Source organism: Panthera tigris, chromosome C1 (genome assembly GCF_018350195.1).
Source record: "Panthera tigris isolate Pti1 chromosome C1, P.tigris_Pti1_mat1.1, whole genome shotgun sequence".
Classification (NCBI taxonomy): Eukaryota; Metazoa; Chordata; class Mammalia; order Carnivora; family Felidae; genus Panthera; species Panthera tigris.
The window spans coordinates 206,292,815-206,305,466 of NC_056667.1; the positions used below are offsets into that span (position 1 = coordinate 206,292,815).

At 43.5% G+C, this 12,652-nt stretch overlaps 1 protein-coding gene across 7 annotated transcripts in view; it reads right to left on the bottom strand.

Moving 5' to 3' along the window:
• The window catches only part of DOCK10 (dedicator of cytokinesis 10), a 267,897-nt gene that overhangs the window by 54,508 nt on the left and 200,737 nt on the right, over positions 1–12,652 (bottom strand). For all 7 annotated transcript variants that reach the window (XM_042995487.1, XM_015538862.2, XM_042995486.1 and 4 more), the window contains exons 25-27: positions 11,745–11,814; positions 8,238–8,351; positions 4,573–4,644 (exon numbers count right to left, since the gene is read on the bottom strand). In XM_042995487.1, coding sequence (XP_042851421.1) covers positions 4,573–4,644; positions 8,238–8,351; positions 11,745–11,814 — 256 coding nt within the window. The remainder of the gene's footprint in view (positions 1–4,572; positions 4,645–8,237; positions 8,352–11,744; positions 11,815–12,652) is intronic.

Genomic DNA, 12,652 nt, shown 5'->3' on the forward strand with positions numbered 1-12,652 from the left:
AATTCTCAGCACCCAGCCTTCCATGTGACGAGATTAAAAACCAAGGAGGATGAAGTTATAGGAATCACATGGAACAAACAAGAGGTTCCACTGGCTTTTCCTTCCTCCTCCCTCCCTCCCTCCCTCCCTCCCTCCCTCCCTCCCTCCCTCCCTCCCTCCCTTCCTTCCTCCTCCCTCCCTTCCTTCCTCCTCCCTCCCTCCTTCCCTCCCTCTTCCTTTCTTCTTTTCTTTCTTTCTAAGACCAAGTTCTTAAGTGCTTATGTGCACTGGATTATTTTTAAATCCATTTACCAGGACATGGCTACATAGATATTTTGGGATAGTATGGTTACCCTCTATGTATATTTAACGCTTACTGTGGAAATCAAATTATATTAACAACAAATAAACGTAAATTATTTAATCACATGGGGAGTTTTTCATTCTGCTCCATATACCTTGGGAAATAAAGTAAACAATTCACCTACATGAAAACAACATTCTTTTTAAATAATCAAAGCACATCTGTAGATTTCCTCTTTTCCTTTTGTTAATCCTCTAAGATGCATTATATACATCAGCACCAACATTTTCTTCACAGCACATGTGCTAACACCTTGGGCTTTGATATTCCCTCGGTTCTTCCCTCTTTTTGTCTACTTCTCTAACTCCTTGTGGCCTACTCCCACTCTTAACCCAAAGAAGTTCTGACAAGTAAATACGTGAGTAGTGTTTTTAATTGTTCTCCAGAAGTATATCCCAAAGGCTCAATTGAAATGGGAGAGTGTCTACACTGGGAATTGTGGATTTCTGTCTCAGAATAGGGGGAGAAAAGAGGCAAAGGAATAGCACAGTCTGACCGTAAGCCAAAGAGCCAGAACACATTGGAGAGTCTGGGCTATCTATCGTATGGCATATGTCACCAGGGGCAGGCATAGAATGCACGGGCTGAAGTTCAGGCTCTTGGCAATTTTTTAGGAAAAGGAGGCTGGTGGGAAACAAAAGGTCAGCCAGTACCATGAACCTCTTGCTACTAGAGATCAGTGCAGAGAAGGTATCCATAAGTTCCTAGTGAACAGGAACTCACCTTTGTCAAGACCGCATGTGGAGGTGCTGTCTGCCTCTCAGGGCACCAAACCAGATGCCTCTCCTGACTTCCTCAAATCTCCCACACTCCGTGATGACAAAAACTGTCTTAATGGTGGGGAAAGCCATTCATTTCACAATTAAAAAAAAAAAGAAAAGAAAGAAAGAAAAGACAACACAAAAAGCGTAAGAAGCGTGCATTGTGGATGCTTTTGAATGAAATGATGGTATCAGGTCTGTGATGAATGGAGATGGTTAGAAAACTCAAAGGTGATGCAGGGCGCCTGGGTGGCTCAGCTGGTTAAAGATCCGACTTCAGCTCAGATCATGATCTCACAGCTCATGAGTTCGGGCCTCATACCGGGCTCTGTGCTGACAGCTCAGAGGCTGGAGCCTGCTTCAGATCCTGTGTGTGTGTGTGTGTGTGTGTGTGTGTGTGTGTGTGTGTGTGTGTCTGTGTCCCTCCCCTGCTCATGCTCTGTCTCTCTGTGTCTCTCAAAAATAAATAAACGTTAAAAAAAAATTAAAAAAAAAAAAGAGAACTTGAAGGTGATGGGCCCTTGAGAGGAAACTGGAGGCTGGGGTAGCCCCTGGAGGTGACAATGAAAAAGAAACCTGAATCAGTGAAGATAAACGGTTAGACACGAGGGCATCGTCCATGATGAGTTCCTTTATTTTTAACTGTTCATAAGGGCATCTGTGACCTATCTGAGCAGATAAATACTGATAGGAATGAAAGGCTTTTAGTCTAATCCGTTCTTCTCACAGGTGAGAAAATATGTTCTGAGATGCTAAGTGTCTTTTTTATCATCTACCCTGTTAGTGATGGGGCAAGGACTGGAGTGGTGAGGTTTCCTAACTCCCAACACAGCTCAGTAACAGAGACATATGAATAATTCTTATCTTTACATTAGATTTTCTCTTCCTTCCAGACAGGAGGTTTTCATCACTGGAAGAGGGAGAGCAGACACAGCTGAAAACCAAGTAGATGATCTAAGAGGTAAGTTAGGGAGCTCTGGAGACGATTAAGTGTCCAGCCAAGGCAGATCTGCTATGCTTAGGTCAAGCCATGGTTGGAGAGACCTGGAGTCTGGAAGCATGGATCTGGGTGGACGGCCCAAGGACGGGTGGCTACGCACACTTTCCTAAACCCTCAGCCTTGGTACAAGTGCCCTACTTCCCCCTATTTAGAGATTGCATTTCTCCCAGGTGAACTGTCCTAGCGTAACCCGGCTATGAACTTGCTGGGCCTAATAAGGTATGAAAGAGAGTATACCCTAAGAAGCTGGAGGAGTTAGTTGGCATGTACCAAGCAGGAACCACGGGAGTTCCTCTGGTCCCCAAGGGGGCCAGAAAGAAGAGTGAATAAGTTAAAATTCATTGACATTTTATCAGGACTTGAGTGAAATGATACCTTTGGGTGGACCACTCATTGTTAGGGTGGCTCTTAGCATCCTGGTGATGGCACATTCTAAGCAGCGTGAAAATGAGAATACTTGAGGTGTCCTGGCAGATGATAGAAGAAAGAATAAAGAGACAGAGGAAAATGGATACGTAAGAGTGGACAGATAGAGACCAGAAGATCCACTGGAGGATCAAGTTCTACGGGAACGTCCGCAAGTCACATCATTCACACCAAAGCCATCAAAAAGGTGGGACTGACATCTCTAAGAAGTTCAGTGGTCTCCCGTCTGCAGATGAGACAGGCAGTCAGTGTTGGCTCACTAACAGTCATGGCGATGATGGTTACCCAAATAACAGAGGCCAGGAGATTGTACTTAACCTCCAGGAGCCAGAAGGCCGCAATTACGGTAACAGATAGGAAGGCTGGAGAGCAGCCAAGGGGGCTCGACCCTCAGGTAGTTGTAGAGCTAGTTAAAAATATTGGAGTCCCTATGGGAAAAACAGTAACCAACGATGGCAATACTTAATCTACCAAAAAAGGCAGCTTCTCATCTCAGAAGATGACAATGTTTGCTCCAAAAAATATGTGCGATTCCTTTCTCTGCCTCTAGACCTGAGTCAATTTTCAGATCTGGTACACGCTGATCGAAGGGGAGACAGGGTCTCTACAAAAAGCCCCCTGCAATACTGCAGTTAAGCATATACTTTAATGATTCTATCAGCCCTTCTACAAAGGGCTCCACAGCCTTGGACTCAGGTGACTGCACTAGGGGGAGGGGAACACTCATGTATTTCAAGCACTATTTAATACAAGATCTGAGCTGATATTGGTATCTGAAGGCCAAGAGAATCATCACGCCCACCCTGTTACAGTGGGAACTTAAAAGGAATCAATAAAAGGGCCCAGGCTAAAATTCTGCTAATGTGGATCCACTGGTTTCAAAGATCTACCTGACAGTCATTTATACATTTACCTGGTGCAAATGTATAATTGGTATTGACATAACTGGCATTTGGACTGACCTCACACTGGATGCTTGGCCCGTGGTAAAAGGCCAAGTGGAAACCCCCAACACTGCCCCTTCCTGACCAAGAGTGTGAACAAAGACAATATCACTATTCACCGCCAGCTCCACCCCAAGCAATATTCTGATTTATTCTCTTGGTGGCGGGGCGGGGGGGGTGGTTTACCTACTGTGAGAGTACAGAGAAATCTGTGTGGAACTCAGGAGATCAATCCACTTGAGTGCTTCTTGGTCCTCTTACCCAATTATAACTATGAATGATCTGTGTAGAGTATGATGACCAGAGGCTGAGACCGCTCTGGACCAGTCTGAATGAGGGCTTGGGTCACACCACAGATAAGCCACCAAGACCTTCAGAGCTGCTGGCTGAGGGTGAGGGGAATCAAAGATGGACACGGAGAGGATGGAGATGATGAGAATCATGTGGCGCCCTGAGACATACTGCCATAACAGGAGCTTCCGGTGATCCCACCAGCCTCCCTCTTGTAAACTTCCTTTCAGGAAGCGAGGCCCATGGGAACTGCAGAAGGGCAGATTCAGGAGCATGTGCTATGCATGATACAAACCATGGACTATGGCAGCCATGGATGAGCACAGCTCAGATGTTCTTTCGAGACAAAATCTACCGGGAAGAACGCCAAGCGCTCATGCCAAGCCCATGGTCTCCCAAGGCTCTCCAAGTTCATAACTGAGCTTGCAGAGATACCACAAGCAGACCATCTGCCCCACGCAGGACTCTTCTAATGAACATTCTCTGCTCTCAGAATGCCCGTTGGCCCAGCTAAAAACTTCTCACTGCCGAACTCTTTCTGGCCAACCCTCTTTCCTTCCTTCTCCAGCTCCTTCCACAGGTGTCAGATCTTCCTGGTCTTGGTCTTCCTTCCTATCCTTTTGCACCTCTAATTCTGTCCTGGCATCTGCTTCTGAAGGACCTGTACTGACGCACACAATCGTTTCTCCCACTTAAAAAGCAACGGACACAGATCGCTAAGGTTCACAAAGCAAATAAAAATGGAACTAACGAGGGCGTACTCATCAGCACAATTGTTGGACTGTGTTGCATTACCTATGTTCTTACCTGAATTTTATTTGTGTCAATCAAGTGCTGTGCCATTGATTTGAGGATAATTGCAAAGAAGAACCAAGAATGCTGTTAGGAAAAGAAAAGACAGCAAGAAATTTATTACGTGATAGTAAAATAACAATGATTTTGTCCTTTAAAACATGTAATGTTGTAAAGTCTTTATTTTAAAATGTATTCTTTGAAACGAAATGAACCAGAACAATAAAATATCTCCATTAGGTTAGGACGATCTTTATCAGAATTCCAGTGGTGAAAGTAAATGCCAGACATTTCAGCAGCTTAATCATCTTAAAGAATGAAACTAAAACAAGATACTGGTCTACTCGATGCGGCTGATTAGACAGCAATCTCATGAAATATTTATGCATGGAGTGTTCTATTTGTTTCAGTTACACAAAACTAAACAAAACTTTTTATATTAAAATATATCAATGTGGGCCTCTCCTTAGCATTCCAGGGCCAGAGGCAAAAGTAAAGATGAAAGCCACATGGCTAAACATCTAAAAGTTTGAAGTCAAGCTAACAAAGTGTTAAATTAAGTGTGTCTGATTCCCCTAACTTCATGTCAAATAGAACTTCACGTCAACTTGGAGCGCTGGGCCAGAACGTGGGGGCACAGACAGACCAGGTCCTTGGCCTAACCCCTCTTCTTGCCCAAGGTTCTGTCCCGTACCTGGACGGACCACCTGCCCACATGGGACTGTCAAGCCTGCATAAGAGACTGCTGTCCACGAACTCTCTCCCACTTCAAACTGCTCCCTTCGTAGGTCTACAGTTTCCCTCAGGCATCAAGATCTCCCCTCTGAAGGCTGGACTTAGGAAAGAGGCCCTCAGCGGGCCTAAGATTAAGCTGATAAGCCCTTAAGGTGGGAGGCTCCTGGGAATCCTTTTGGTCTAGAAGGGGAGGTAGGGGCTCCCAGTGGGCATTTCTCTTAGCTCCTCTCCCACCTCTTCCTCTGGGGAGGGGTGCAGCTGGAGAAGACCAAAACATGTCCTAGGATGAAGGTCCCCCTTTTTCGGGTCTAAGGGTCATACTTACCCCAGATACAAAAAGTGTATGTTGTATATGTACAGTTTAAAGAGTATACCTCCCTGGTCCATTTCCCCTTCCATTTTATCCACCACTGATAACAATTTTGAATTCTGTGCTAATTATTCCCTTGCTTTACTTCAAAGTTTTGCTACCAATAGTATATACTGAAGCACAATTTAGTTTTTGCCTGCCGCTGAACTCCATATAAACGGAATCATCCGGTGCGTATTGTCCGATGATTGCTTTTTTCATTCAAGAAATCCTGTCCTGAGGTCCATCTATGTTGACTCATTTAGCTGGAAGTCCATCACATACACAACCCCAATTTACTTCTCTGGTCTACCATCGAGGGGCATGTGAATTAGATCCACTTTAGGCTGGTACACACAACATTGCTAAGAGCTTCTGAGTCCACCACGGTCCTGACTCTAGACATCTGACTGAGATGAGGGACAAAGGAGGTCTGTGTTCGAACAAGGCGGCTCTCGATTTACGAAGGGGTCGTTTCTTAGTAAACTGGATATTGGAAATGGAATTCATATTGTCAGAAATAACAATACAAGGCACACTGTTAACATTCCCTTTCCCCATCGTGTCCAAAATGATATTTTTAACGATATGCCAAGTGTCCCTACATTTGCCTCTTAAGGCAGCTGAGGCCTATCAAGCTCTACCCCTTAGCAGTCTCGTCTGCTTCTGCTGTTTACCTAGAGGCCACCAGGACTAATGGAATTAGGCCTTTGGTCTCAGTTTCTGTCTGATAACAGAAGTCTCGCCTTCTTGCCCTCTATTCTCTGTAGGTACCACATATTCCTTTTTGCATTCTTACATCCCACTGCTTCTTATCTCCCGACACACCTTCTGGAAGGCATGGCCCAACACCACCAAAATCTCCTGAAGACGTAATTTCTCCGAACGTTCCCTTGACCTTGTCTTTTAACTGAGCGCGGACTCCCCCTACAGAACCCTGCTTCTCTGGCAGGCACCTCTCCCCCCCCGACCCCGAGCACCCCGATACCATCGTCACTCCACCCCTGCTAGAGTGGATTCTCTCTTTACACAGCCATCAGGGTGCCCCTTTAAACTCAGGTCAGCTTGCATCACTCCCCTGCTCAAAACCCTCTAAGGGCTCTCAAATTTGCCGAGTGGAAGCCAAAGCCCTCGCAGTAGCCCGCAAGGCCTTAGGCTACCTGCCAACCACTGCTCCCCACTCTCACTCTCCTCCTTTCTTCTTCGCTGACTTGGCTCCAGCCACACTGGCCTCTCGGCCATCCTTCTGGCACACCAGGCAGGCTGCTGCCTTGCGATTTTATACATGAGTCCCCTCTACCTTTACTGTTCTCCAAGCACCCACGTGGCCAGTTCCCCAACTTCCTTTGCACGTTTTGCTCAAGTATTACCTTCTCTATGAGTTCTATCCTCACCATTCTATTTAAACTGCCAACCTCACTCTGTACCCGCAGCGTTCCCGATTCCCCTTACCTGCTGGATATTTCTTTTCCCCCCATACCACTTCTCACCTTCTAACACACAATTTAATTATTTTGGTTCTGATGCCTGTAGTTGCTCATTTTCATCCCCCAGCAGAATGCAAGCTTCCCAAGGGCAGAGGTCTTTATTCTATCCTCTGATGTCTGCCGAATGCTAAGGCTGGTGCCTGTCCTGTGGGGGTGGGGCACTCAGAGCAGTTTTGTTGCATAAACAGAATGAATATACTCATAAGACGAATTGAAACAAACTGCTTGGCCTAGAATAATTTGAGTTTAGGGAACTCATGTTGAGGTTTATTGATCCCACCTTCTCTTTCCAGCTACTTGCTGATCAATCATCCATCTGTCAAGCCATGATAGATAATTAATTTAGCTGGGGACTAAATCCATGCTTCGATAATAATGTAGAGTTATCTCTTTATAAGCTTCTCGCCGTCTTTTCTTTTTGCTTTTTTTTTTAAAGTTTATTTATTTATTTTGATACAGAGAGAGAGACAACATGAGCAGGGCAGGGGCACAGAGAGAGGGAGAGAGAGAGAATCCCAAGCAGGCTCTGAACTGCCAGCAGGACTTAAACTCACGAACTGCGAGATGACGACCTGAACCAAAACCAAGAGTCGGGTGTTCAACTGACTGAGCCACCCAGGCGCCCCACGCCATCTCTTCTTTATGTACCACGAATGCATGTGTTTTTCAACATTCTCCGGTCAAACAGTGGTTGCTCTGTCCGCTTCCTGTCTGTTGTCAGTGTATTCATTAGTACAGCATTAACCCTTCTGTTGGTACATTTCCTCTTACTATCTCTAAAAACCCAACAAACTTTATTTTTGCTACAGTTAGCATTTTTGAGTGTTTCAGATTATTAACGGTCATTCGTTTTTGTCTTTAGGCCAAAGGACTTAACTTGGGCCTATTCTAGCTCTGTTCTTTTGACACAGATCTCTTGCGCTTAATGTTTTTATATGGGGCAGTTTCAATATGGCGTTTATGCTAGAAACTATAAGAGAAATGACCTATGAAAATCGATGAGTCCCATCACCTTCCGGGAGTGGGAGCAAGCCAGCCCTTGTGCTAACAGTGAAACTTGACAACATTTATTGTTAAATGTTAACTTGAATTTCATTTAAGTTCTTTACCTTGAGGACATGCTTTACTGTTGGGGTGTCATTGGATTTCAAAAGACCAGTCACATTTTTAGCCAGCTCCTCATGTATAGTTCTCTCCTTGCATGCCCTGGTCTTGAACACGAACTGAAGAAAATCCAAAAAGGGAAAAAAGTTAAAGACTTAAAAAAAAACAAAACAAAACAGAAAACCAGAGTTTCCACAGTTATGTTACACGAATAACTCATATCTCAAAATTATCTGCTCATGCCAGATTTTGTCATGAAATAAATGAAGGCCCAATGATAAGAGGAGTATACAACGGTTCCTATTTAGGGCTTTGCACAGGTAGGGCTTGGCTCACCTAAGCTCTCCTTGAAACTCTTTGTGTAGAAATCAAAAGAAAGACTCAGAGAGCAATTTAGCAGGTTCAAAGAAACACGGAGGGCTTTGACCCACCTACTTAGGACACATTTCCCCTTCTCCTTCCTTCCACTGGTAACAGGTGGCATGGTAGCATTTCTTCATCCTGAAAGGGTAGAGCACCCACTCAAATAGCCAAGTGGGGAAGCAGGTGCCTTCCAGAGGCCAGTACGTGAGCTCCCCACACGCCCAGGTTCTATCATGTCACGCTCAGACACAGCTATCAAAGGGTTCATGAACATCGGCCATCAGTAGGATAACAAATGTTGCTTACTTTTTTTCTCTCAAAAGACTGGTTTTGGTATGCACTTCTGAGCGCATGAGATGGTTTTTAGTTTTCAGGATCCCTTCATATATTTTAAGGGTATCAGTACCAATTTATGCACATATTTTAAATATAAAATGCTCATCACTGAATTGTAACATTTTACTTATGAGTAGGGTTAGCCTCAAGGAAGGTCATTTCTTCATAATATTCACCACTCAGCCTTCGCTATCGTCAAGAGTGGAGGCAGGCAAGAAACTCAAAGCAAAGGAACATTCACATTTGGATCTATCATTATTTCTTTGAACTTCGCAGCTCATTGTCACCTAAGTGGCCCTGATGGAGGCTGACTTCTCCGAGCTCATCCCAGAGGAGAAAGACAAAGCTAAGAGATGCATGGAACTAGCTCAAATCCAGAGTAGTATGATTTTTTTTCCCTCAAGAATTACCACTCACGTGAGGGTAATATCATTCCCAACTACCTGGTCCTATGCCCTATTATTTGGCCTCAACAGCATTACAACTAGCCCTGGGATATTCTTATTTTAAAATTTTGGCTGGAACATGTCAGTGCCATGAATTGCCATAACCCATGGCATTTAATTAGATTGGCTTTAGACACCCATCTTTGAAAAAGACATGGGCATGTGTGTGCATTTTGGATACTGTAGATGGGGTGAGTTAGCAGCATTTAGCACCACTGAACTTGAAATGGTGTTTAGTTTGCTTCTGAATATACATCAGTTCCATTGAATAGCACATCTTTCAAAGATATAAAAGCATATATTGGCATCGGCCCATCAGTTTTCATTATGCACCTAGGTATGGGGCTTAATATCTATCTGCATGTTAAGAAATTCTTTTTTCCCGAGGATAAAAAAAAAAAATGAGACTCCTTGGTCAAGGTCAGACAGTCAACCATGTACTGCAACAGGAGTCCAATAACAGAATCACAGAGCTGGATATTCATCTGGTTCATCCTTCTCACTTCACAGGGGTAAAAATGAGGTCAAGAGAGGCTGATTGCTCTAGTTAACTATTTAACCTCGACTAGAATCTAATTTCCCACTTGCTAGTTTAGTGTTCTTTCTAGAGTAAAATTACTGTTGATACTATTTATTAGGGTGTGCTCGCTGTAGATATGTGAAAGTATTTTATAAAATATCTTTAGGAATTGTTATCAGCTTGGAATTCTACTTCGGTATATTCCTGAACTTTAACCACTTCAAAGCAAACTAAGTATGCAGTCTCCTGTATTACAAAATCAAATGGTCTCATCAGGAGATTTCAAACATCCTGGTCAAAAATAAAGACCGTATCAGGATGCCTTCCCATAAAGCTTTCCAAGAGCATCACAGAATGAGTCTGAGAGCCGACTTATAAGGGACTTGCCTTGGCTGTCACAAAAATAGTCACAACATCATGGGTTCTTAATGTAATTTTCAGTGATCCCATTGGAACAAGGCAAATACTTGTGTTGAAATGGAGATGCCTTTGTGTAATAAGGACTGGGGAACTGTTTTCTTCTTAGCCCCTCTGGAGATTGAAATGGAAAACTCAGGGTAAGCACTGAGGGAGTGAAAGTCCTGTAGATGATTCTGTTGAACGTAAATTCATCAATACCTGCTCAAAGTACACTATGATTCTGTCTCAGAGAACAAACTAAAAAAAGAATTTGTAGGTCGAACTGGCTTTCCACAACTGAAATGTACATATTATTGGGCAAAATTATACAATAGGGAAATAACTGTGAAGTGGCTGACTATTTTTGGCATATGGACTATTGTAAGGAAGGGAACAAGTTCATACTTAGGTATTTGGGGAGATTATGTAACATTTCTGGCAGGTAGAAAATATGCAGATCTAAAACCGCCATGAACAAATTCCTCACCGATGGTATCACAGAGGGGTTCCCTCCAGAATGAAATTTCACGGGAAGTTTTGTTTTTGTCTTTTACACATTTCTAGCACAACCGCCCTTCCCCCCAATTCTTCTCTAGTCACCTTTCTAGACACCTAAATTATATAAGTATATGTCCATTTGTATATATTAATGGAATAAATTCTTTTAATTAAAAAAGGTCTGTGTCTCGAAAAGATTTAATCGTATGCATTAAAAAAAATAGAAATTTAGCTCCTTTACGCATTAGAAAGCAATATGAGGCACTCTTATTCATGTCCGGATGGATGCTTTCTTTTCATTCAAGAAGAGGACATTTAGGCAGGAACTCTAACGTGCAGACATCATCACAAGTTCACTGGCATTAAGTCACAGGCCAACGGAAATGAGAATATGAACATGTCCGAGTGAACACTTGGCGAAGGAGGGCTGGAGGGAGCAGTGCGCAATGACGGAATGGGCTAGTGGATCATGCCCGAGGATAAAGGACTTAACATACCAGAAGCAGGTACAAATATACAGTAACTGGGAAAATGAAATAATGCCTGAGAAAACAATAAAAAGAGCTAAGAAAACATTACAGAAGAAACACAGAGCATTCAACAAGCCAACAGGAAAAAATATTCCTTAACTATACACAGGAACTGCATTTATTTGTAATGTTGACTTCAAAAGGGCAATACTTTTTCATTTTCTCTTCTCTTTCTTTGCTCTTCCTCCCCGTATAAATCTTCATTTGCACATGTACATGTTATTTATATAGTTAAAGAGCACGTCTGGGTTATCAACGCGAAGAGATGGGGTTCTAAGTAGCTAAGGGGAATGCTTGAGATTACCGAGGGGAAGCCCCATCCAGCTAAAGGGAGAAACTTCCCACTTGTTGCAGACAGGAAATGAGACAAACCACACAGCACAAGGGGATATGCCCAGTGTTCAAGTGTCGATTTCATACCTTAATGTACGACTGGATGGAGTGGTCCAGCTGTTCCTCATGGCACTTGGCCACGATGTCGGTCAGAACCCTGGAAAAACAAAACTTCAGTGGCCTTTCTGGAGAAGGCGGGAAAATACCACTTGGCTTGTCACTGGTATGTTCCATAAACTGGGTATTTAATAGATACTGAATGAACGCATGGACCAATTTCAGATACCTCCTCTCATCCCCCAATACGGGATATTTAATATCCCTATTACCTATTAACTATTTCCAACCCTGAAATCTCGAAACACTAAGATAGAAGTAATATCTTACGGCTGCAATGTCCCACTGGAGACTTCTATGGCTTGCCCGTTTGAAGACACTGCCTTCTTGGAAAAGGGGTCAGTTTTAGTACCTGATTAAAACTCAAGACGTTTAACTTCCAATTGATTATCATAGTCCATTTAAGAGGACCTTTCCTTTCAACACAGAGGTGCTACACACGTTTTTGCGGAAAGCAATGAGGTTAAGATTCAGGGTTTTGTTTTTTATTTCCCTCCTTAGCTGCTGAGTTTCTGATAGCAGCAGTGGTGTGGGCTGGTTGTTTTCACATGCATACCTCCAGTTGCTCCATGGCTGTGACTGATGTTTTAGAATGTCTCAGATTTTCAACAGATCTATCCGCCGAAATATTGAGGAGTCTTGTCAACAAAGACCCATATATTCATACTGGAAAGAGCCTCAACTGAAGGTACAGTTGGGAACTTCTAACCTGGGTCCAGAACTGGCTCTCATGGAACAATTAGGCATTAATTTTTCAGAGCTTCAGGGCTCTACTTTGAAAATGAAAATGAAGAGGGACGCCTGGGTGGCTTAGTCAGTTGAGCGTCCGACTTCAGCTCAGGTCATGATCTCGCGGTTTGTGAGTTCGAGCCCCGCGT